Source organism: Simochromis diagramma, unplaced genomic scaffold, assembly GCF_900408965.1.
Source record: "Simochromis diagramma unplaced genomic scaffold, fSimDia1.1 OVJJ01000141.1, whole genome shotgun sequence".
Classification (NCBI taxonomy): domain Eukaryota; kingdom Metazoa; phylum Chordata; class Actinopteri; order Cichliformes; family Cichlidae; genus Simochromis; species Simochromis diagramma.
In genome coordinates, this window is record NW_024387350.1 from 748790 (window position 1) to 774728 (window position 25939).

The 25939-nt window shown below is 40.1% G+C and overlaps 1 protein-coding gene across 2 annotated transcripts; it reads left to right on the forward strand.

Moving 5' to 3' along the window:
• On the forward strand, positions 1-25298 carry LOC120718385 (serine/threonine-protein kinase DCLK2-like). 2 transcript variants are annotated; one of them, XM_040006921.1, is made up of 16 exons: positions 1-505; positions 2201-3446; positions 9755-10134; positions 14894-15020; positions 15275-15400; positions 16607-16680; positions 16775-16850; positions 17406-17511; positions 18032-18089; positions 18178-18297; positions 18550-18696; positions 19616-19749; positions 20772-20849; positions 21014-21110; positions 21481-21561; positions 21685-25298. In XM_040006921.1, the coding sequence occupies exons 2-16, from the start codon at positions 3011-3013 to the stop codon at positions 21823-21825; spliced, it is 2181 nt and encodes a 726-aa protein (XP_039862855.1). In that variant the 5' UTR covers positions 1-505; positions 2201-3010; the 3' UTR covers positions 21826-25298. The 2 variants fall into 2 exon arrangements, with proteins under 2 accessions (XP_039862855.1, XP_039862854.1); XM_040006920.1 differs by having other exon boundaries at positions 2-505; positions 16775-16856.
• Positions 25299-25939: the final 641 nt, after the last annotated feature.

Consider the following 25939-nt stretch of genomic DNA (forward strand, 5'->3'; position numbering starts at 1 on the left):
ATGACAACTCGCGCAATTACCAGTGCCATGCGGTGGGCCGAACTGGACCCTATGGGGGCCCACCGAATGGCACTGGGCCGTATGTTTGACACCCCTTGTCATAAAACAATAACCACAGAAAAGTAAGTTTAATTTGAGGGAGAGTCAGACAAAAGGCAGGGAGGAGAGACACGGTAGAGCGAGATGGACAAAGACAGACAGAGAGGAGGAGGAGGAGGGACGCTGTCATCACGTACAGCCGCGGAGAGAAGGGAAGGGCGGGGGTGAGCCTCAGCCGGTGTCTGTCTGCAGCAGCGGCCATGCTGCCTGACTCGGTGCATCCCGGTCCACCGGTGTAGCCTCCCTCCTGCATCCCTGTATCCCAGGTCAGCGGACGGACCCGGAACAGCTCGGTTAGAGTGGTTCAGCCCGCCGGGAGCCCCCGGAGCAGACCGTAACCAGAGCACCGAGGAGGGGAAAGAGGAGAAACGCTCCATAGCAACAAACCGGTTCCACGGCATTATTGGTAGGTGCCTCCCTTTCAGTGTACGTGTGTGTGTTTGAATGACGCTGTCAGCCAGCTTAGCAGTGTTAGGGCGGATAGATGGATAAAGTCAATACTGTTATCAGATAGAGAGAGAGAGAGAGAGAGAGAGAGAGAGAGAGAGCACGGGTTTTATAAGCATTTCATCTGCAGGGTTTTATTTCTCATTGGGCTTAAGCTAAATCTAATAACACTGGAAATCGATGCAATTCTCCCACAGTGGCTGTGCAGCCAAATTTATGTCACACATTTGAACACATTGACTGTATGATGCCTATCAGTCCTGATGTGCATGTGCAATTTATCATGGGGGGCGGGGGTCTTAATGATCTTCAATAGAAGCCCATTCTGCTCGGGCCAGCTCCTTAAAGGTACTTTTTGTAAACGCACTGCAAAATGCAATAAAGACCATCACCACAAGGTGGCAGCATTTTTGCCAGAAAGTTTATGGGCAGTTGGAAATTCCACGGGTGCGTGCCTCTGACAGACCCTGCAAACATAGTGGACACAGTGCTAGAATTACCCCAGTCAACAGTGTTTGTGGCACAATGGCAAAAACTGCACTGTAGACCGACAGATGCTGACGTTTTCAGGTACTGTTGTGGACCAGTGACTCTTTCAGGACAAGGAATATTTATTTTATTATTGCATGAAGAAAACAAACACATGTATTCATTTTAAATATGGTTTGGGATTGATAGCTAATTTAAATGGTTGTGATCGAATGAAGCCCAGTAGGCTGTGAGTCTCAGATGTTTGCACAATATTCCATCCAAGACTTGATATCGAGGGAAACAAAAAGGTTTAGTCAACTTGCTCGGGCAGCTTCAGGTTCTATCTTTTTCACAGATTGACATTACAGGTGTTTCAGGGGTGGAGCATTTAGTGTTCATGCCTTAAAAAGCTTCAAGTCTTTTGTTTTTAAAATGTCTCCTGTGTCTGACTTCCTGCCCTCCGCATCTGCTCTGTGCATCCTGACATATGTGAACCAGGAATGAGTCCAAGATGAGCCAGTGTTTTCCCAGAGTTCTGTTCTTCTATGTACTTGATCTTATATTGGTTTGTTGAAGGACGACCTCTCATTAATCTAATATTTTTATGTTTTTTGTTTAAAAACTGTACTCTCTGAGCTCTTCTAACTACCAAAGCAAGTCAGCTAAGAGAGAGTGACAAAACTGTGCAAATGTTAACTTGCATGATGCTTTTAGGTGTCATGTTTGACTCAGGGCAGTTTGGATGCCCACTGGATTTTTGGGGGTGGTTTGACGGGGTACTCTGTGAGATGACAGCTCAGCCCTAAAATATTTCAGTATCAGACATGACAGGACAGACAGGAAAAGTCATAGCTGTTTCCTCACATGGTTTTTGGTGCTTTCTAAATAATTTAAAAATGTTGTAAAATCTAACTTTCAAAGTTTTTTTTTTAACACTGGTTTAATTTAATCAAAATTAAAAATTATTGTTGTTTATAAAATATTGAATAATTAAATAAAATCAAAATATGTGCAAGCAATACCGACTCTTAATTACATGGTTTTATACAAAATGACCTTTTTAAAAATGAATTCCTGCTCTATGTCTGCACTGGTATAGAGTTGGAGGCTGTTCTCGAGATGATGGTGACTTCTGTCTTGTCAGTAAAACCACGTGATTGTCATTTCTTCTTTTTTTCCCCAGTGACGGAGGGATGGTGAGGACACTAGAAGAGAAATTGTGAATGAGACATAAATCCCAAATCAAGCAGGATTAGAGGGACTTCGAGGCACTGGCCCAGATCTAAACCTGGAGTCGTTTGAACGGGTTGTCTAAGGTCTGTTCATTCAAAGTACTGAGTTCAAAGCCAGATCACTGACGTTACAGCTGCGTTCCTGACACTGCAGGTAGGTGACTGTGAGGACAGACAGATAATCAAGTGGAGGTTTAGCCTTGGTGGAAAAAATCTGTAATTCAAGGATCAGACTTGCCTTCACATTCACATTGAATTTGCTAAAAATAAGGTGAAACAAAAACCTTACAGCTACAACCCCAAACTTATTGACCAGTGGACATCACGGATTAGAGCATGAACATAATACATGATTTTTAAGGATTTTTAAATTGGATACAGGATATTTTTGAGTTCTGACTTAAGCTGGATTTACATCAAAGTGACCTGATGTAGTTTTGGGGATTTCACCTGGATTATGAAGATTTCAGTTGATTTAAATGAACCATGACTGGTCTGATTGCCACAGTGCCGGTTCTTCGTTCAGGCCAACTGGACTACAGATCATCTTAGAAGTCTTAGGACTACAGCTGGTCTATGAGAATCTATCTACTGGAAGGAAGTCTCCAAGTTATAACACATTTTTTAGGGATTACTTATCACATTATCTAAACGTGAGCAAGATCTGGACTACATAGCTCGGATAAACTTTTTCCTGCTGTTTGAAGGATGATTCTTTTCTAGCACGGATTTCGTTGAATGTTACTGGACTGTTATCCGCCATGTCTCTGAGTAAGACCCTCGAGTTGGAGCATTTTGATGAACGTGACAAGGTTCGGCGAGGACGCTCCACCCGGGCCAAGAGAGATGATTCCACCAGCAGTGCTGGTGGTGGAGGGTCTGGCCCGAGCTCCAGGGGCAGCAGCCTGGTCCCTAGTCCTGCTCACAGCGCCAACTGCAGCTACTACCGGACCCGCACCCTGCAGGCGCTCACCTCGGAGAAACGAGCCAAAAAGGTCCGGTTTTATCGCAACGGAGACCGGTACTTTAAGGGCCTGGTGTACGCTGTTTCTAGTGACCGGTTCAGATCGTACGACGCCCTGCTAATGGAGCTCACACGCTCGTTGGCGGATAACCTGCATCTGCCTCAAGGAGTGCGGGTGATCTACACTATAGATGGCAGCAAGAAGATCACCAGTATGGATGAGCTGGTGGAAGGTAAGACTGGCAGCTTGGTTTTCATTTTCTAACAACTTGTCAATCACAAACCTTTAGGCAATGAGCAAAAATGCCCAGCTGAGGTAGAAAATGTCACGCTTTAGTAGGCTATGGGTGCACACTTACTGTGGTTAGTACAAATATTTTAAGACTATTATCTGGATTGTGGTTAGGGCATTCTTTAATTTGATCCCTATTTACTCTGCCAATACTCATCAATAATGTCTCTGTCGAAAGCATCTGATCTCCTGGATCATTTGTCATCATAAAATTAGTCAAAATTGGTCTACAGCCATTTCCATTCCTAGTTGACCACCTACACATTTGTTCCCTTTGTCAGATTTTTGATGTCAGGTGCTTTATATTAGCAGTGGTCTTGCTGACTATTGAATCTTTGTTTTGTCTGCAAATGTTGCATATCCTTAAAATAAATATACAGTAGTCATTTGTCACTGAGTCATAATTTTGTGCAGACTTCAGTTGATTACTCTCACCACAGATCAATCAAGTGGCCTGTCTTGTTTAAACTTCCTCATGTTTCCTTCCTCTCGGCTCCCTCTTGGCTTTTGTTATCCAAACATGCTTGAATTATTTATTTCTGTGTACATCAACAGCAGACTGATAAGTACATAATCAATACAGTAATACTCAAGGGTATATCGGTTTTAATATTCATTGGGGAAATAACCCAGGACCTGTCTGAGGTGTACAGCTGTTTCTGTATAAAAAGTATCATGTTGTCCACTACTGAATCGACCCCTGACACTATATATCCTGTAATTTGGTGAAGAATCCTATAAGAAAGTTGTCCCTGTGTAGTTTTTATGCACATGCAGATTTACAGCAGTGTTAATCCTATTGAAGATTTTAAGCTGGAGACTCCAAGTAAAGCTTGTGATTAATAAATAAGTGCATATGTGTTGGTTAAATTTTGGTGGGAGCAATTTAAGGTACTTAGGTATCTTAGGGACGTATCCCATCATCTCTACCATAGATTTTGTCCATGGTGACACTGTATGTGGGATAACTGAACCCTCCAGTAAACGCATAGCTCATTAAAGTTGAAGCAAAGGAAAATTGTGTTTTTTAACATTTTATTGAAAATGATACCTTCTCACCATCTAGTCACACTCCTTTCTCTTTTAAACTGATATTCAGTTAATTGAAACTGCAGGCAGTGATGATTGGGATCACACACCTTTGATAGGTCTACCTGCTTCCTGTGGATATTTTAAGCCCAGGATGGATAACTGGCTGTTGCACACATACATCCATCAGTTGTTTTGCCCAACGTGTGACATTACAGAATATCCAGCAATTACAGTTGTGGGGGTTTTTGTTTGTTTGTTTTTTGCTGTTGCCAACAGACCGTTCAGGGAAAGCCCACCAGCTTCGTCATTTAGCTTCACCAAGATGTTTAGATTGGACTGCCCATATATAATGTGAATAATTAGCTCAAAATCTTCAGTGGGATTAACATTGCAGTTTTTTGCCAATGTTTGACAAATGACTATTCTAAAGAATGATGCCTTGAAATGGCAAAACTTCAGCTTAGTGCAAATGCCGTAAAAATGGACTTCCTGTTGGGTTTCGTGCGGGCTATGTTATTGATATGCTATAATGGTGCTATATACACAGAACAATTTTGAAACATCTTGTGTATAAAACCTTTTAACTATGTAAGTTTTCACCACTTTTGACAGAATTTTTCAAGCACTTTTTAACCCCTCAAAATTATTGTGACTTAATTACAGTAATAAAGATAATATCTAGAAGACCAAACTGAGCAGTTCCACTAATGCCTTCACATATTCAGTGCACAGTCATCTAATGACCCATCATTATGTGTTATATCCTGTCTCCAATATCCTCTTGTAAACTTCAAGTGTACTTTATCTTATAAAGAAGCATGTATCTCATAAATGCTCATAAGTCTTCCACATCTAAAATTTATACGCATGAACAATATTCCTGGATAATTTAACAGCAACTCTGAGGTCCACTCACTCTGCTCATCCTGTTGCCCTAAAGTCATTTAGTGAGAAACAGACCAGTGGCTGAGTAACATCACTTATCATCAATATTGATGAGTGACTGGTTTAATGTCCTCTGATGAGCGTTAGTGCCAGGAAGCTGTTCAGCCGGAGATCTACTAAAAGACAGATGCATCGCTCTTAAGCACTTAACAACGACAAACAGACCACAGCGGCTCAAAGCTGCGAGTGTGAAGTGGAAAAGTCATCGCTCACAACTTAACTGAGTATTCGAGCTGTAACAGAGGGGGAAACATGGATTATCTGATTAGCTGTGCTGGAAAGCAGCTAATGCACTGGGATGATTGATCTGAGTGTGTCCTGCTGAATGTCAAGATTATTGGTTTAGCATTTCAAAAGTACTGTGACAGAGATTTCAAATATCATAACCTTTCAGGTTTTTCTAGGCTTGGCAGCAGCCATAACAATCAGCTCATATACATCATGTTTTATGGTTGTAATAAAATTATTATTATTTTTAATCCAAAGCATGTTTTAGAAAACCCAACTAAACCATTTCAGTGCTTGAGGAAGTCTGGTTTGCTTCATCATTAATGAATCATTAGGAAGTTTCTTTGAACTTTTAAAATTTTTCCCTATTTTTAACAATATAATCACACAAAAATGGTTTTAAGTGTTTAAACCTTCTTGATTTTAATCTTATTTGAATCCTTTTCCATTGCTTTTAAATTATAAGATTTTGTAAAGCACGTTGTTTTATTAAATCCTAATTAAAATGAAACAAAATAAAAAAGTCTAAAAGTAATAGGGAAAAGGGGGCTCAAACCTCAGTCTCCTGGGTGAAGGTCTATTTTTTGTCTATAAAAAGCCACGAAGGTGCAATCTGTAGCTTTTTATAGACAAAAAACCTTGAGTCAAGTGAATTTAATGGACACAATAAAAATAATAAAGACAATAGCTTCAGAAAAGTTTTTATTTTGAAACTAATGCTTAAAAAATTGTCCCAAACTCCACAAATAAGCTGCAAATGTTTGTTAATTAATCAATGCGATAATTTCTTAACCTTAAAAGCTGAAATATTAAAAGTACCCTTCATTAAATTTCCCGTTTGTCACGTCTTTACGTTAAACAGCTCCTGAACAGAGACTGTGCCGGTGTCTCAGCTCTAATGTTGTATCGACACACAGACGGTGCTTCTGTGTTTAGTCACCGAGGTATTTGAATGAATACCTGCAGCAATCCTGTCCATCTGGTTTGAATTGCAAAGTGAAAGCCTGCATGTGGAGAGACAAGGTCACACACACAATACCTGCAGAGAAAGAGTGTGTGTGTCAACATGTAATGGGGATGAAACAAAGGGAGGAAAAAAGGGGCGTTTTTCTAGAGGCTTGCTGGCACAGATAAGCGTGTGTCTGATTTTAAAAGAGAGTGAAAGGTGTGCACGTTGGAAAGGTAGTGAGATAAAGACGAAGAGAGAGAGGGGAGCGTTAGGTGAGCCATTTTTAACCATATAAGGTAAAACAGGATATGTGGCTGGAGGCTGTTGTACATGTGATCAGCTGCAGTCTTCTGGAGCCTTAGTATGATTTATAATTTTATCTTATATTTAAAAACTCTTTATACAAACAGCCCAATGGATTTAACTGATGACAGATTTAAAGCTCAAATAAATTTAGGCACATGCACATTAGTCGCTAATCTAAGTAAGAGGATAATAAAGGAATTAAACTGTTTGTCATCATTGGTAGAACTTTATTGTTCATCCTTTTCTTTCTTTACATACATCAAAAACTGTGCCATAAAAGTTAAAATTGCCAAAGGGAACATCTATTTTAATAGTTTAGTTGTTTCTGATCAGCAAAATGTCAAATATTTTTTGTTTCTTGAATCTTAGGCATTTCCTTTTCATGCAGATGCTGATGAGGAAAAACATTAAAAACAAAACCAGCAGCTATGATCTATGGTGGCTCCAGCTCACAAATTTAACGATCTGCTACTAATGTCCTGGTGCCAGGCTCTACAGGACACCTTCAGAGTTGTCATGCAGTCCTGGACATGAAGGGTGTGATGTGTTTTGCAGGCACTATAAGCACAAGCAGTGAAGAGATGGTCACATCATGGATGTATATCTGTCCATTTTCTTCTGCTTATCCAGTTCTGGGTTGTGGGATGGGGTGAGAAGTTCGAGGCGGGGTGCATCGGGCTGTTGCAGGGCTAACACAGAGACTCACATTCAAACGCATGGTCAATTTTAAAATGATCAGTTAGCCTAACAACCCCCCCCCCACCCACCCACCCACCCACCCAACTGATAATCTGAAAATGAAACCTTGGTCTATGTGAAATGATAACGGGTTCTTTTCCCCTTTAATGTGACAGTGAGATCATTGATGTGGAAGAAAATTTTTAATTATAGTGTCTTTAAAAGTGTCTTTAAATAATAGGTTAGCCATAATTTGCCCCTAATAATATGATCATTTTCTAACCACTCCTGGCAGATTTTGGAGATCTCAACATGTTGAAGCTGTAGTTTAAAAAAAAAAACACAATACAAAAAAAGAACCCCTTGAATTAAAAGGGTTTGAATGGTGGCGTTCTTAGGTTTCCACTGCTTATTTCCTGCTGGTTACTGACTGGGTTTCAGAGGCAGCAGTGTAAGCAGAGACCAGCCACCGCCTTCGGCTCTTCTTGGGAGAGACACTGCAGCATTCCCAGGCCAGCTGAGATGAGAGACATAATCTCTCTGGCATGTCCTGGGTCTGCCCTGAAGCCTCCTGCCAGTAAGACTCCCAGGAAGCATCCCGGAGGCATTGTAGTGAGATGCCACCACCTCATCCAGCTCAGTCTGATGTGTAGTAATAGCAGCTCTACTCTTAGCCCCTCCCACCAGCCAAAAAAATTGCAAGAAATAGATTAAACTGTCTTTTTAATTAATTTGGGTTGCAAACTATAGCAATGTAACGTCTTTATTTTGTAGGGAACACTTTATGTAAATAAGGCTCTATTCATAGCTAGTACATCTGTTAAGGTAGTATAACTAATTCTAATATGACCACTAAGTGAAACAAGCTGTTTTTGAATAACAGCTTATGTGGAAACTAAACTGGATTATCAGTCTGACTTTACATTTTATTATCATACTCATCGCAGTCAGATTAATTGGAGCTGCGCTGCGATATGAAACACTGCATGCTCATCATTTCCATATTTCCTGCCTGGGTGCTTGAACGCTCTGACGAGTGACGAGCTGTTCAGTTTTCCAGCAGATCAGACAGAGTGAGAGGAGTGAATCTGACATCTGCTGTCACCTTCTCTTCATCCACTGTCACACACAAAGCTTGTATTACCGCGCTCTCGAATAAGCCTGTGACCCTGAACGCCCTCCTGTACATCACTCACTTATTTCACCTTTTAACTGCGTCCATGACAACAGCCAGCAGGTACAGATGACACAGCATAGCTTCCTGTATTCAAGGCTGCCTTTTAGAGCCAGTTCACTTTGCTTAATGTTTCTATCGAAGTTGTTGCTTGAATATTGTTGCTTTGTTATGGTCAAAATCTTTGTGATGATGGTCTATTAAAGAACCGATAACTTAATTTTTACTTGAAAGGATTAGTGCTATGCACAAAACTGCCAAGAACATGCAATAAAAATCCAAGTAAGGAAAAGACAGAAGGCAGCAAAATACTTCTGAGACACACGGAAATGAACTGCAAATATAAAAAAGTGGGCACAGGATGAAGAACAGGGCTACGTTCCGGGTGAACAAAATGTAGCAGAAGGATTTTTTAATATAATTTAAATGTGGTGAATTCAAAGCCTAAGGACTGCAGTCATGGCAGCTGATTAATCGTGCCTGCCTTTCTCCATGCTGCTGTTGATATTGCAAAGTGTACTTCAGGGCCCATTGCCCACTGCTACACTTTGTATGTAAGTAAAGGGCATTTGTAAAATGCTTTTAATTGGCACAAAGTCAAAAACTGATGTACAATTAAAATAAAAAATACATTAGAAAATTAAAATACAGTTAATAGCTTTATTAACCCCGGTTAAAACACACAACAAAATAGAAATAGAAATTGCAATTAACATGCTAAAACAGCGTTTGTCTTTGCATTTGGTGTCCTTGAACACACCATTTCATAAAAGCCTAATATTTAAGTTATGTGAGATATTTAATGCTTTTTTTCAGTGTACGATATTGAGCTTTAATGGTTTTTGGTTAATTTTAGTCAAAAGTTTCTCCTGTAAAACCTTTGCAGTATTTGTTTTTAATGTAACTTTTCCTCCTCACACCCTGCCTTGCTGCTCAGGCGAGTGCTACGTTTGTGCCTCCAACGAGCCTTACCGGAAGGTCGACTACACCAAGATCTCAGTCCCAAGCTGGAAGCCCGGTGCCAGCACTGGGCCTGGAACAGCAAGGTCAAGTGGAGCCTCCACGGCATCCACAGGAGTGTCGACGACCGTCCCCAAAGATCGCCCCGAAAGTCGAGAGGGCAGAGAGAGCAAAGACTTCATCAAACCCAAGTTGGTGACGGTGATCCGCAGCGGCGTGAAGCCTCGAAAGGCAGTGAGGATTCTCCTGAACAAGAAGACGGCGCACTCCTTCGAACAGGTGCTGGCGGACATCACCGAGGCCATCAAGCTGGACTCTGGAGCAGTAAAGAAGCTCTACACGCTGGACGGGAAACAGGTTTGATAACTTTTGGTGTTCCTGTTTTGTTCTTTGACACAAACATTGAAAAAACTGCAACATGAAGCTACTTCATGGATTGATAAAGCAGCAAACATGGAGGCTTACACAGTATGTTCAGACTTTTAGCAGCTTCAGTGGAGAACACATCTGTCCTGCATAATCTTAGACATATAAAGTACTCGTACTTAGAAATCCATGAACTAAAGAGAGCCTGCTCACTTCTTTTCAGTCCCACTTACACCTAGAGGAAGCTCAGGAGGAAATCCTTAATGAGTGAAACACAAAGTAATGATTTACACCTGCCTCTAGACTGAAAAGTTCACTCCTGCATCCTGTGCCATCAATTATTAAGCTATTAAGTGCTTCTACAGTTCGATGTTAGTCTGATGGAGTCAATGCAGGTGTTTCAGATTCATCTTGTGTATGTACCAAAAGTGACATCTATTTATACTCATTTAGCTCACTGTATTTTTTCCTTATAAGAGCCAGTTATTCATGAAAATTAGAAGAATAAAGCTGAAGATGATTTTTTGGGGGTACGGGAGTACAGGGAGAGAGAGTGAAGACACACATCAAAGGGATGGGATTCTGACTCAAACTCGGGCTGCTACATTTCAGACTTGCAGCATATGGTCGCCTGCTGCCTCCATGAAAACACTTTTCACCCTGTGTCTAAGGCTGAGCCCAGACATGCTGCTAGAAAGCTTATTTCCACTGGCGGTATCCACCCTGACCTAATGGCTACATGTTAGGCTATGTAGGAGCTTAGATCGTCTGATAAACAGACAACCTCACAGAATTCACAAACTCTTGGGTCGACAACTTGTTCTTCACCCAGAGTGGGCACTCCTCTGGGCACACCCTTTTCTGTCTGAGAACCATAGCTTTAGACTTTAAGGTGCTGATTTTTATCTGCGGTTCCCACTCACTTGTAAACTTCCCCTTTGGGAGCTGAAGGCAACAGAACTGCATCATCTGCAAAAAGCAGGGATGAGATCCTGAAACCACCAATCACAAAACTCTTATTAAAGCTAGAATCCATCAACATTTGTGCTTCCTACCACTAAAGCACTCATCATATGCTAATGCAGGCTATAGATACCGAAAGCCACTTACCATCATCTTTACTTAGAACTGCCATGAACTTGCATTAGAGTGACAACACATGGCTCATGCATTTCCCAATTCAGGAGCAGGACATCTGTCGTCTCTAGCAGTGGAGAATTCTCCCACTGATTTCTATTCAGCATTCTTTAAGTGTCATATCTTCTCTTCTGAAGTTCTCTATTTTTTGGCAGCAATTTACGGTTTAATTAGAAAAAATGACAGCAACAAATGGACCTCAGCTAGGGTTGAACTAGACATACTGTGGGTAATGTTCACAGCCTGACTGTGACACACAGTTAAAGTAATTTCAGCCGTTTCGCTGAGCTCTAAACTGACGCACACTCAGACAACACAGGGCCAGTGAACGAGGGCTGACTGCGGAAATCAAATTACAGCACTTCATTATAAAATTACTCCAGGAATGTGTTTCATTTTGGGATTCATCATATATAAAAGAGTTCATTTAAGGTGCAATTTTCAGTTTAAAGTGTACGGGTGGTTAGTGTAGTCTCCTTGAAGTTTAAATCTGCAGCCTCTGCTCTTTTTAAGTACATGTGCTTGAAGCCCTGGAACTGCAGCAGTCAGCTGAAGTTAATTTGAACAGAGTCTGACTAGGAGCTGATCCTCCTTAAAATGCTTTTGTGAGCTCATATTGGGTTAAGGATTTAAACGCATCACACGGCAGGGTTATTTTTACCCCACACATGCACGCGCTCTGTCTTTGAAGTTACAGATAACTGTGACGCTGACAACGGAGAGCTGAAGAAAAGCAAAGACAGCATGTCGAGGCGCCGGTGTGACTGAAAGAAGCTTGTTGTAGTGAATGCAGCTCAGACTTGTACACACACACTTACACATAAGTCTACTGAGTTCACCCTCAGAAACACACACACAAGGCACAAAACTGTCTCCGTTTGTTAAGATGTAGCTGCACCATTGCCTTAGGAAAAATAAAAACACATTCTGCAGACGCTTCCTTCAAAATAAAAGTATCCATTGCATCTGCCTCCTTAACAGTCTCATTGTTTTTACTTTAAAAGCATTCCCCCAGGCAAAGTTTATATATGAACATTGACCCTTTTTAAAAGTTCATAAGAAGAACTAAAAGAAATTAATCTGATATCACACTTGAAAAGTTATAGTACGAAAAGATTATAAAAGACTTAAAGAGAAAATTAACCTATCCACAAACAGGATTCACCAATCAGCATTACCAATTTGATGAAACGCTAAAAAAACTTGGAATGAGTATTTTTTTTTATCATTCATATTTGTTTTGGTGCCCTGGCACAAAACAGGAATACATACTCGGACTTCTCTCTCCCCACCTACCTCCTCCAACTCTTCACCAACATAGCACGTTGGTTGGTACTGTTGAGTTCACATGTTCACCTCATATTCACATGGGTTCTCTCATAGCTTCCTCCAACAGTCCAATGGCAGACAGTTAGTGGTGTTAGGTTAATTTGTGATTTTAAATTGCTCATAGATGTGAGTGTAAATGGTCGTCTGTCTGTAAGAGGATAAAATAATGAGGATGATTTTTGTCAGTAATAGAAAATAGAAAATATATAAGGTATTGGAAATGCCCAACCCTGACTTGTAGCAGCAGGAAATTTTTATTTAAACCATTCTTCAACCTCTTGAATAACATGCTGGTGTTTTCTGCTGTATTTATACCGTATTTTATATCTGAAAATAAATGCAGCTGACTTCAACATCAACAGACAGACAGAAACAAAAAAAAACAAATAATAGTTTTGTGTAAATGAATGTTTTTATTTTGAAAGGCATGAATTGTAATGAGGGCTTTTATTCTCTTTCTGCCTCAGACTGCTTCATTTCATTTAGTCAGTCTCACAGGAACAAGGCGAAAGTGTGTGCGTGCGTGTGTGTGCGTGCGTGTGTGTGCGTGTGTGTGCGTGTGTGCGTGTGTGCGTGCGTGCGTCCTTGCCCTGTTCCTTCAGTTTGTGCAGCCTCTTTAAAGAGTGAGACAGAAATCCCGTTTCACATACACACATTCACATACTTTGACATTGCAGTGTGGTTACTGTAGCAACCAGCTATCTAGGAACAGCCCCTTGCTACAGACACACACAGAATGTTCAGTCCAGTTCCGGAACCGTTAGGGGGAGTGTGGTCCCCATGGCAACCGTACAGCATTGAAATGACTTTGTATCAGTTGCTGTCTGAGTGTGGAAAGCAGCTTAACAGTGAAGAAATTAGTCTAATGTATTGGTTTGGCTCATATTAAGTTATTTCATCTGTATATTGTCAGTGTACACTGGTGACTGATAAGAATAAATACAAATAAGTCATGAGTGGAAAAAGTAACATGGAATACTAATGAATGAATGAAATGCGTGACACGTGCTCGAGAGTGGTCCACCATACTTGATATGATACAGAAACTGGCTGCTAGGGTAACCTGGTAATTGCAGGCGTCGTCTGATATCCTCTTTTTGTAGATGTTTCATGGTAATCATAATCAATATTGGTCCAGCTTCGACATTACAAGTCACCAATGACACTGTTGTGATATCATAGTTTTGTGATGTGGAAACTCTGACCCCAGAACCCTAACCCCGTCCCTGACCTCAGCCTAACACAAATAGAGTAGAGATGTGCAGTTTTCTTCCACATCACACAACAGTGTAATTGGTCACTTGCGTTGTTGAACCTGAAGAAACACCAAGGTTTTGTGTTTTAGATTTTTGTCCTCTTCACACCAGCATTAGAAGCTATGACCGGAGACCACGAAACCATGAGTATAAGCTAATTCTCAATACTTGACTATTTGCCTTTTTCACTAAATCAATCATTTGTGCAGTCGGTCAATAGCGAGCCATTTTGAGAGCACGGACCAGAGTCTGAAATGGAGGAAGCTCCACTGTAGGAGGAAAATAACTTGTCTATACCGCAGAGGAATCCTTCACAGTGCCGAGTCGGGACTTAATGATTTAATGTGACTAATGAATAAACTGGGACAACTTAAAGAGCTAATTAGCTAAAATCAAATTTGTTTGTAGTCACTCTGAGAGGCTCTGTGGGTTGATTAAAATCTAGCAATCACTTGCGTCAAAAACTGGGATGTGAGTGGATCTTTTCATATTCATATTCCAACCAGCCCTGTGAGCAGTCTCAGCGTTTGTGTGAGAAAACAGGGATGAATTTCACTTTGATGACTGAGCTTTAACTGTAAACCTCTCATCTTTTATACCTGTTCCTATACCTTTGTTCATCCTTCATTTCTGCATCTTTTCCTCTCCCACTCTTTGTTCTCTTGCTCCTCCCTCTCTCTGAATCTCGGACAGTTTGATGTGCAATTTCTATTTAATCCTCAAAACAGTTCCTTAGACAGCACATTGTGCCTTTGTGTGTGTGTTTGTGTGTGTGTGTGTGAGTGTGTGTGTGTGTCAGAGCCCATTGAAGCGTTGCCAGCTGTAAACATGATTCAAAATTTCCCATCTGTCATCTGCTCTGTTGCTCTCTCACAGACACACACATGCACACATGTCTGGTGTTGCTACACACACACACACACACACACACACACACACACACACACACACTCTGAACACACATATGCCGCTGCAGCTTTTCCTAAAATCTGATGAATCACAGCGTGTGCTTCTCTTTGTGTGTGCAGCTGACCTGTTTGCAGGATTTTTTCGGGGATGACGATGTGTTTATGGCCTGCGGTCCAGAGAAGTTTCGCTACGCTCAGGACGACTTTGTGCTCACACACAGCGGCAAAACACCGGCCTTTGTGAATGGTAACACAGACGCACACCCATCTTTGTATTGTTTGTAGAGTGTTTTTCTGTTTTTTGTTAGCAAACAACAAATTATTTGAATCGTAAAAAGAAAAACAAAGACTCACAAAATTGGGGGAGGGTTTATTCAGCTGTATTTACATGTGCAAATACAAATATGAAAAACATCAAAAGCCTGCTCATAACACAATCCTGTTAACCACTGAGAGAATGTGTAGCTCTCAGTTTTACACGACCCTTTTCTCTCTTTCCAGAGTGCAGGACCAAGGTCTCTCGCTCATCTGCCCCTCAGAAAACAACCAAGACCCCCAGCAGCTCCGGCTTCTCCTCCTCTAGGACTCTACCCAAAGGTCCGCCCAGGACAAAGTCACCTGGTCCAGGTATGAAGCAATAAGAAAACCGCCGCTAATAACTATCAGTAGAAAGATATAACAAGAAGTTTTTGTCAGGTTGATGTCACAAAAAGTACATACACAGTTCTTCTATCATCTAAGTGTTGCTAAAAGTCCTTGTTTCTCAGCCTTGGGCATCTGAACTATAACCCTTTATTCACATAGTGCTCTCTCACTCAAATTAAAATTTGCACCGAAATTCTTTTTTTTTTTTTTTTTTTTAACAACTCATATAATCAGCCAGTGTTTTCTACACATATGGTAACAGCTTACGTAGTAAAAATAATGTATCTTTAGACACTTTGCTGCAACAAAACACAAACGCAAAACACATCACTTGTTCCTGCCTCTTTACTCGAATCTCTGAAAAATCTCAGACACTTTAAAAGAAATTAAATAACATTTTTGCACCAACAAAGTGATAAAGAGCTGTTAGCCAAAAAAGCTTATTGCCATATGTCATCTCGCAGTACAGCGTGTCCTCAAAAAGCACTTTTCCACTCATAGCGCTTTGTGTAACATGCCATGGAGGAGCAAAGGAAAAAAACGTAACAAAAAAGCAAAGATCTGATTAACAGTAAATTCATATTTCAGTGCAAAATATTCAGCAAAATATAAATAAATTAGCGGTGAAATTTGCACAGCAGACTGTGTGCCAGCTCTTGGTGCAGTGTCAGCACCCACAATTGGGCAAAGCATGTGTGGTAATTGATTTCTGCTGCTTTTTAGCGAAGCAATTTAATGCATCTGTGGTAGGTAAAAGTCTTATTTAGTGTTGATAGTCACACAGAGATATCACTGGAAGACTCACATGGCCTATCCCTGGTTTAAAGGGATCTAGATTAGTATTGCAATAGGTTCAGTTAGTTACATCAAGGGCTACAAAGCAAGATCGTTTCATAATATTTTCACAAACCGGTTAAACTGGTGGTAAACAGCTGTCCCTGTTTACATGGAATAATGAACATCTGTCAGTGTTCTCTGAGTAGAATTGTGGGCATTTTTTCACAAGGGACCAGGTTTAAATTGCAGAAAATGGGCACTCAAGTAAGAATGAAGTACATGAATAATTTCTTAGCACACTTAACCATCTGTTTCTTTCACCATATACTTCTTCATCACTGTCTTCAAACTCATGCAGGTATGTGTATACAATTATTTTGACCAATCAGATCACTTCCTTCTTGCTTTCAGCTAATGAGACCTCTGGAAAATCATCCAGGTCCAGCCCATCCCCCACCAGCCCCGGGACTCGACGCAGCCTCAAGGTCACAATGATCAGATGATTGATGGATTGTTTTTATTTGTAATTGTTGTTTGCAATAAAAATGTCTAATGGTTCATCCTTACATTTGTCTTCAGATCTCACCTCGTCGTGCTTCCTCCACTGATGTAAACGGAGAGGCTGAACAGCCAGATGACACTGCAGAAGGTGAAGGTGAAGGTGTGTGTTTATCTTTTAATCAAGTCTGCAGTTTGTGAGTGTAATATCTGAAGTCAGTGACCGTGAAATGTGAACTTCTTGGTAACAGATGCAACTTTACAAAAAAAGCTCCTACATGACACAGAAGTTGGGTGAGTTTGATGGCTGTTTGAAAGACCTGAGAGGCTATAGGCTGAATATCAAAGAGAATTATTTAAAAACAGCTTCTTGATAAAAGTACACATGGTGGCTGAGAACCTCACTGTGTGCCCAGTGCCAGGCTGAAAGCATTGAGCCTCTGGCATCAGTGCATGCTCCCTGGCTTGCACTCTGAGGGTCGCACAAATGCTTGAAAGTCAAAAGACCAAATAAAAACTCAGAGAAAAGGCTCAGTGGCTTAGGAGGGGGTAAGGATGACAGCACATCTGTGACTCTGTGGGTTTGAAAGCAGATTTTCTGAGGTGATGCTTTGAAGGAAGCTGTCAAACTCTGAAACTTTCAGGTTAACTCAGAGGTTGTGTGTTCAGACTTTAGGAAGTCAGTGACATTTGAAAAGTCTTCTTTTCACAGTGAACGGCAATCGAACAGTTTCTTCCTCAACCATCAACGAGAAGTACAAGGTTGGAAAGGTGATCGGAGACGGAAACTTTGCTGTGGTGAAGGAGTGCGTGGAGAGGTAAATAACCATCACATAACTCAGTGAATGCACCTGCTGTTTGTAAACTGATATACTTAATCACACTGAGAAAAGTCAAAAACTAGAAGGGGTAGGTGAAGTTTATATGCAAAAAATGCCTCATGTTAGCCCTTTGCTAGATAGTTGCCAGGTAACATGATGCTGTTATAACATATCATGCATAATTCAAGTTTTGTAGATATAAATTAGATGTTATTATTAAAACGTTGCAATGCTTTTATAAGGTATAAGGTGTTATAGGTCCAGAAATGCTAAATGTTTGCTAGGCAACATGATGTGATATACATAAGAACCTCAAGGGACCGAAGATATACCTGTGTGCCAAGGTTGGCTGCCGAACTTCTGATGGTCTTGGAGAAGTTTGTGGTCAAAGAAACAAACACAGACAGATTTTGTGTATTATTCTCAGGCTCAGTGTGGCCCTCTGAGTGCAGTAGCTCAACACTGGGATTCAGGAGGTGTGTGAATCTGTAATATTTTATCTTTGTTTGACTGACAGGTCAACAGGACAGGAGTATGCTCTGAAGATCATAGACAAAGCTCGTTGCTGTGGGAAGGTAAGACTCACTGATCTCTGACTAATCCTGAGTTTATGTAAAGTCCTCTGAAATGATGAAGACACCAAACCTCTGTGTGTGTAAACAGGAGCACCTGATAGAAAATGAAGTGGCGGTCCTGAGGAGGGTTCGACATCCGAGCATCATCCAGTTAATCGAGGTGGACGAAACGCCCACTCAGCTGTTCCTGGTCATGGAGCTCGTCAAGGTTTCGCCTCTTCTTCCTGTTTTCTCCAGAAAGTGTTATTACATTGGGAACTTTCAGCTGCTTATTGAAGCAAAAACTATGAACTGAATGTTTTTCAGGTTTCAGCTTCTGTTGCTGCCTCTGTTTTTCATGTAGAAAAATAAAGAAACCGAAGAACTTTTCAATCACCACAAAAGTTGCTAACACTCCAGTGCTCTTATTCTTTTTAAGAAACACAACAAATGTATTATTTTCATGCCTTTGTCTGTTCAGGGCGGAGATCTGTTCGACGCCATCACTTCCTCTACAAAGTACAGTGAGCGAGACTCTAGCGCCATGGTGTTCAACCTGGCCGGAGCCATCAAGTACCTGCACCGAATGAACATCGTACACCGAGACATCAAACCAGAGAACCTGCTGGTACGAACATGCACACATCGTGTTCACAATACTTGAATTTTATTTTGCAGTTACGTTTTTTAGATTCAGAAAAGATGGAAAAAAAAATTGTGGAGCTTTTATTTTAACAGTTTCTTGAATTTTAAATCATATAAACTGTAGTCTACAAACAATGCACCTCTTCATTGTTTATTTTACATTTACAATTTTAATGTGTTTTTGGGGCGATCGTGGCTCAAGAGTTGGGAGTTCACCTTGTAATCGGAAGGTTGCCGGTTCGAGCCCCGGCTGGGACAGTCTCGGTCATTGTGTCCTTGGGCAAGACACTTCACCCGTTGCCTACTGGTGGTGGTCAGAGGGCCCGGTGGCACCAGTGTCCGGCAGCCTCTGTCAGTGCGCCCCAGGGCGGCTGTGGCTACAATGTAGCTTGCCATCACCAGTGTGTTAATGTGTGTGTGAATGGGTGAATGACTGAATGTGTAAAGTGCTTTGGGGTCCTTAGGGACTAGTAAAGCGCTATATAAATACAGGCCATTTACCATTAAAAATGATTACCTAACGTAAGTAAGGCAAACTTTAACTTAAGAACAGTGTAAGTTCATGACACGTTTTAATGAGTAATTTTTTACTTTTTTGAATACTTTGAACATAAATTGAAGGTAAAATATAGTTGTATACCTTGTAAGTAATTTATTTACAATACTTCTTTTACGTCATTCGTTAAAAAAACTATAGGTTGATGATTTTCCCACTCGTGGGACTAATAAAGGTATCTTATACTTATATATTATGCAGAGTAATTATTACTTCTGTTGACTTCCTGATTTATTTGGAAACATGATTATCAGGTTCGTAAAATAAGCCCGTGGAGCTGTTTACCTCCTTTGTTTGCAGTCTTTGTGTGCACCTTGGGAAGATTTCATGTATTTGTATCCCGCAGGTTTGTGAATATCCAGATGGCACTAAGTCATTGAAGCTGGGGGATTTTGGTTTGGCGACAGTGGTGGAAGGACCACTGTACACTGTTTGTGGCACGCCGACATACGTCGCCCCGGAGATCATCGCTGAGACCGGGTAAGGGAGGTCACAAAACCCCAAATTTATGCTAATCTCCTTTTCTGAAGTCGATTGGGACAGATGGTTGAAAGCAGGAATATTAGATTGTTAGGTCTGCAGAAAAATACTGCAAATTAAGCTGTGCACATGAAGAGCACATTTAAAGACCTGTTTTCTGTCTCATTTCTACAGCTGCATTCATAAAAAATGTAAAATAGCAGATCCAAATAATAAATAACCAATTTAAAATTGTCAGTACAGACTTGGTCAAAGGCTGGCTCTTGATACAATGCAATATGTTATTTGCTTAGCAGAATAAAATAAACTAAAATAAATACCTCTAAAACCCATTAATTTGTCATCTTCATTCAAAAGTTGTGCATTACTTTTTTTCCAGCTGTTCTATAAAACAGTAAATTTGAAAATACACAGGGTGACAACATTATTTTTAGCAATTAATCACTTTGATTAAAGAGTTTGAACATACTGGTGGAGTAACCATTATAGAAATGTAAAAATTAATTACAAATACTGTGAATTTAGGGCAGCTGTGACATACACCTTACATTTGGTGGTGGTCTAAATAAATGTAATATATTTGGTGGTTTTATATATATGTACATTACATATGATGCATTGTTGTCTGATTCCAAAGCTTTAATTTTAAATGGATAATGAATGAATTAAATGAATGAAAAAACTTCAATTTAAAAGAATTATTCAAATTAAAAGACCAAAATTTCACTTTATTAAAATATATATGAATGTTAAATAAATATAAATATTTAAATTTAGTGACAGTTAATGTAATAAGTCTTTGAAAAAAATTGACCTCCAGAATAATTGCTTTGTATCCTGTTGCTATAAAAAAAAATATTGTTGTTTACAACATGTAGTGTAACTTAAGTCAGAAATGTATCAATATATATTTCTTTTATTTTTTGCTTGTAAAGAAAGAAACTTCTTACCTTTTCTTATAAACGTTTATTTATAGTTGACCGTCTCTTATATTACACTGTTTTGTTTGTGTATGTGTGCAGTTATGGTCTAAAGGTGGACATCTGGGCGGCAGGCGTGATCACCTACATCCTGCTGTGTGGATTTCCTCCTTTCAGAAGGTGAGTTAGCATAAAGTTGTTGTTTATCCAGTCATGCATGTGTTAATTGTTTCATTTGTTGTATTAACGCAGTCTTGTCTTTTGTATTGCTTTGGTATCATGTGACCTACCATCATTTTGGTTACGTTAATAAACAGCTTTTCCTGATTCTTGCTCTTCCTCAGTGAGAATAATATTCAGGAGGAGCTGTTTGATCAGATCCTCAGAGGGAAGCTGGAGTTTCCGTCTCCAGACTGGGACACCATCAGTCTTCCAGCAAAGGTACCATTCATGAAGTTTGCAAACAGTAAATACATTGTTTGGTATCCAACATCAGCTCAAGAACAAACATGATTATCTTGTGGCTTCACCATTGACTAAAGCCCTGCATTTTGCTAAGATGGTTTCTGAGTTAATGTTTTTCCAGTTTTTATGAAGTTTCAGTGGTTTGATCTCTTATTTAGTGGGTTTAGGAAGCACAAAACTGAATTTTAACCATCTCAAAATTAGAGGCTATTCCGCAGGACAAAGTGAAAAGAGAAACCATATAAAGCAAAGGCACATAGCATGAAATACAGCAGTGTGACCTAGTAAGCAGCATATTGGTACGGTGTACTGCAGACTGGTAACTGTTGCATGATCTGGTCCTCAGATGCTGATAAGTCAGATGCTGCAAGTGAATGTGGATGCCCGTTTCACTGCCGAGGAGGTCCTGTCGCACCCCTGGGTGACGGTAAGAGCACTCAGACATGTAATCTCATCAATACTGCAATAATACAGTAATTATTAACTTGGTGGTCATCGATACTCAATGCTTATTTTCATTTTCATAGTAAAATATGGTGTGTTTGTCTAGGATGAGGCTCCTATAGAATCCAACACTGTGAGCAGCGCTGAAGAGCAAAACAGTGGAGACGCACTGGAAACAGAGGAACCAGAGGAACCAGAAGAATCCCCAATACTTGAAACTAAGCAAGTTCCCTCACCTCTGGTCTAAAACACATCCCCCTTATTGAATGGAAGAACAGAACAGTCTTTGTTTGGTCCACTGGAAACCCAGAAAGTTTCTTTATATCTGAACGTCTCATTAATTCCCAGACCAGATCGGTTCCCTTTAATCTGGTCTAGAACCTGTTACATGACATCATGTCACCTTAGTTAAATGAGTTTTAACTTCTAGAAGCCAACAACTTTGCTTTGAATTCTAGCTTTCTCACGTTTCCATTTAAAACCAAACCAATCACTTCCTCTTGGCTTTTATTTAATTTCATCTTCAGTAAACTGAACAGAACATATCAGACTTGAAGAAGTTTCTACACCTCTTTCTCTTGGACATGTTCATTCTTCTAAAGACTGAAAAGAGGTCCCACCATTTAAAACCAACCTAGTTCAATCTACTTGACATGAAACCAGTCCCATCATGCTTTGTGAAACAAAATGATTTGGTTCAGTTTTCTTCCACAAATATTCCCATTTTGGTTGTGAGGTATAAAACAATTTCCCTCTCTTGTGATGTGGAATTTATCCAATTTCTCCCTTTGCAAGTCAGCAAGTCCTGTCAGTCACCCGTCATCTGCTTGAATCGAACACGATACTATACATTCTTTAATCAGAAATGTGATTGAAGCCCATTACAGCCACTGGCAACCAACCAAGATCCCTCACTGATCTTTAATTTATTTATTTATAATCTTTACTTTGCTAATTAGAAAGCAAACATTAGTCTGGAAACCCAACAAGTTCCTTAAATATGGTCTCTCTGGCTCACCTGGCCAAGAACCAAAAAAAGTAAATTGAATGTGATTTAAAGTATGTTCAGTTTAATCTTCTTCATCAAAATACATTCTCTCTAATCTACCCCAAACATATCACCAACAAACAGGTTCTCTCAGGTCTAGAACATATCCCCTATCGGTTCATGGAGACATTCTTTATTCACCAAGTGGAATCCAAAAAGTCCAGTCAAGAATGCAGATTGTTTTCTATAAATTGACTGAAGAAAGGAAAGGAGGAGGAGGAGGACAGGAAAACAAGCAAATGTGACCCATCCTATACCATCTGGAAAACCAAATATGTAAGTTAGTGGAAATAATAAGTTTCCTTAGATCAAGTGAAAACCCAACACTTCCCTTCTTACATGATTTAGAATACAACCTGTGTCATCTCAAACCAACCAAGTAAGTGTCCCCAAACTTAGTTTAGTGTCTAGAACAGTTGTTCACTATTTTGATTTGCTGGAAGCAGTCGTGTTCCCTTACTTTTACTCTGGAGTCATTTTGCTTCCCTTGGTTGGATGGATGTACTGTTTGGGGATTTTTTTTGTATGTTTTTTCTTCTTTATTTCTACTGGAAGCTGCACAAGTCTGCAACAATGGGAGTTTGTTGCACAAACCAGTTTCTCTACTATTTGTCTATCCTGTGAACACCATCCCACCTTTGGTCTGTGCCATTAAAACTACTGAAGACTTTTACAAGACACGTCTGTGCTGCTGATGAGCTCTATTAGAATGCTATTAAATGCCCATTTTGTTGTGAGACACAATGCCCGGCTACTTGAAGGACGCACACTATATCGATGTCGGGACACCATGAAGGTGCTATTCAACTCATCTTGTTTTATGATCCAGAGTCTGATTGGACTGTATTACCATTTCTTGTAAATGGCTCTTACCTCTTATCTGAATGACACTGGAAAAACTGATTGGACGGCTGTAAAAAGGCGTCAACCACTTTCGTTAAGATATGAACACCTGACTCATTTTCAAATGCTCCCTCTGGTTTAGAGGTTATCGTTTCTGTAGTCCCTGCTGCTAGGCAACCAGGATGTCTTCCATTTATTCCGGGAAACGTCGCATTTCTTCTGCCTTTGCCCTCCAGCCCTCCTTCCGCTGGTCCGAAGGACGTCTCTCATTTCTTCTACTTGCACCTGCAAACTGGGGAGGTGATTGAGTACTATGCCTGTTTACACTGCTGGTTAATTGCTTTCTCTTACAAGTTAAAGTCCCTAGAAGTTTGATATTTATGATAGCCACACATGAAGGCTCGTTGTGTTTGCTTTGGTTTTGAAGCACTCAGAATTTGTCTGGATTTTGGGAAATTGACTTTTCCTACTGCGAGATACTGGCAAATCTAAACATAGGATACTTCATCAGCTGGAAAAAGACTGGGGGGAAAAAAGAAAAAATTCTCTGTCCAAAGTTCACATTTTCCGAGTGTATGTATGGAATCTTACGTTAATGCATGTACACCAAGTTTGTGTGTAGATTAAACAAATGAAAATTTACACACAAACATTGAGGTTTATAGTATAACCAGAAAAGCCTGAACAAGTATGGTTTGCGTGCATTAAGTTGACCATGAACTCCTCTGTAATCAAAATATTCTAGAGTAAAATTTGAGGCCATCTTTTTTACAACAAACGCTTGGCTGAAATTGGGTCACGTAACAGGAAAATCAAAAGAATCAAGGGCTTGCAATGACTCCTGACCTCTACCTGATTGAGGTCCTTTAACAGGACATTAACAGAGCTGTGCATAAACATAAACCTCGATGATCTAAGACAGGGATGTCCAACTCCAGGCCTCAAGGGCCGGTGTCCTGCAGGTTTTAGATGTGTCATTGATCCAACACAGCTGATTTTAATAACTAAATCACCTCCTTGACACATCTTAAAGTTCTCCAGAGGCCTGGTAATGAACTAATCATTTGATTCCGGCTGTAAAGAAGAGTGAGCCAAAATTCCCGCACGACAGTGTGAGAGACTGATAACTTTAGCTGTGATAAAGTTATACAGAGAAAGATTAAAATTGATTGTAAAAGATAAAAATCATGCGGTGCACTTAGTTTCTTTTTCACATAACTGTGTACTGCACAGAAAGTAAATATACTGTTAAAATAGGAAGCTAGGTTTAAATAAATATTAAACTACAGCACTTCAAATTGTTAGCAAATATTTAAAATATGTCATTAAACAAATTAAGTAAAATTAAGCAGTTAAAGGTTTTGATAAATGGTTAAATTAAAAGCATAGTTTCCAGTTGGAATTTTTCAGTGAAGGTTTTTTCAAGCCACTTTCTGAACACTGAAAGCCAAAAAACAATGAGCCTTATGTACAAAGACTCCTTTTGTTCCTCTGAAGGACACGTCCTGTCGTCTCACTCGCCTTCTGCCCTTTACCTATTCCCCCAGGCTTCGCACTGTATCTGAAATGAACTGAGGGACTTCAAAATGTCACATTTTCAAAAACAATTTCAACAACCTTTTAAAGTTTCTACCTGCAGTATGACTGAGATAAAGGTCACCTTTGAGTCTAGTCCCTGAGCTTACTGCCTCTCCTCGGTTCACAGCAGTTTACGGAGGATAAAATCTGTTGTAAATAATGTAAATATCACTCTGTCTGTTGTTGTCTGTTTGTCTGTGTGAGTCAGTTGTGAAGTAGGGAAACAGTAGCAGCCTGAACAAATACTACGACGATGAAAAAGAAAAAAAGTCTCATTGTAGACATGTGGTGTCAGCACCCTGAAAAAACCTTGTGCTGCCCAAAGAGACTGCGTTTCTTGGATGAAACAAATGATTTTCCACATTGATATTGGAACATTTTGTCATTCTCAATAGATACTTATTAAATTAAAAAAATAGTGGAGTTTCTGAAGGGTGTGAAGTAAGAGTTCTTACCTTAAAGTCAAGTTCTTGATAGATTTGGTAGCAACGAAGGACTGGACACTGACAGAGCTCTTTCATCATGTGGTTATGCGTCTGTGAGGTGTCACCAATCATATTGCTCCATCCACACATCCATCATGCTGTCTGTGATATTACTGATCATACATCAGTGAGAATGAAGGAATGCCTGTTTTTAAAAACAACAACGACAAAAAAGTGTGTTTGTGTGCGTGGGTAGTTGATTTCCACGACATAATGTTTGAAGTCCTGTGGAAAAACTGGAATGTATGAGGTTTGTAAGTTCTGAGTCTGTTTGCATCTTTCTTTAAAACTTGAAACCAAGTGTCAATCGTCATCTGGGTAAATGCGTTGACCTAATGCAGTGTTATGACCTTACCGTGACCTTTGAGCTTAGCATAACCTTTCCATGGCCTTGACCTTAGGCTGGA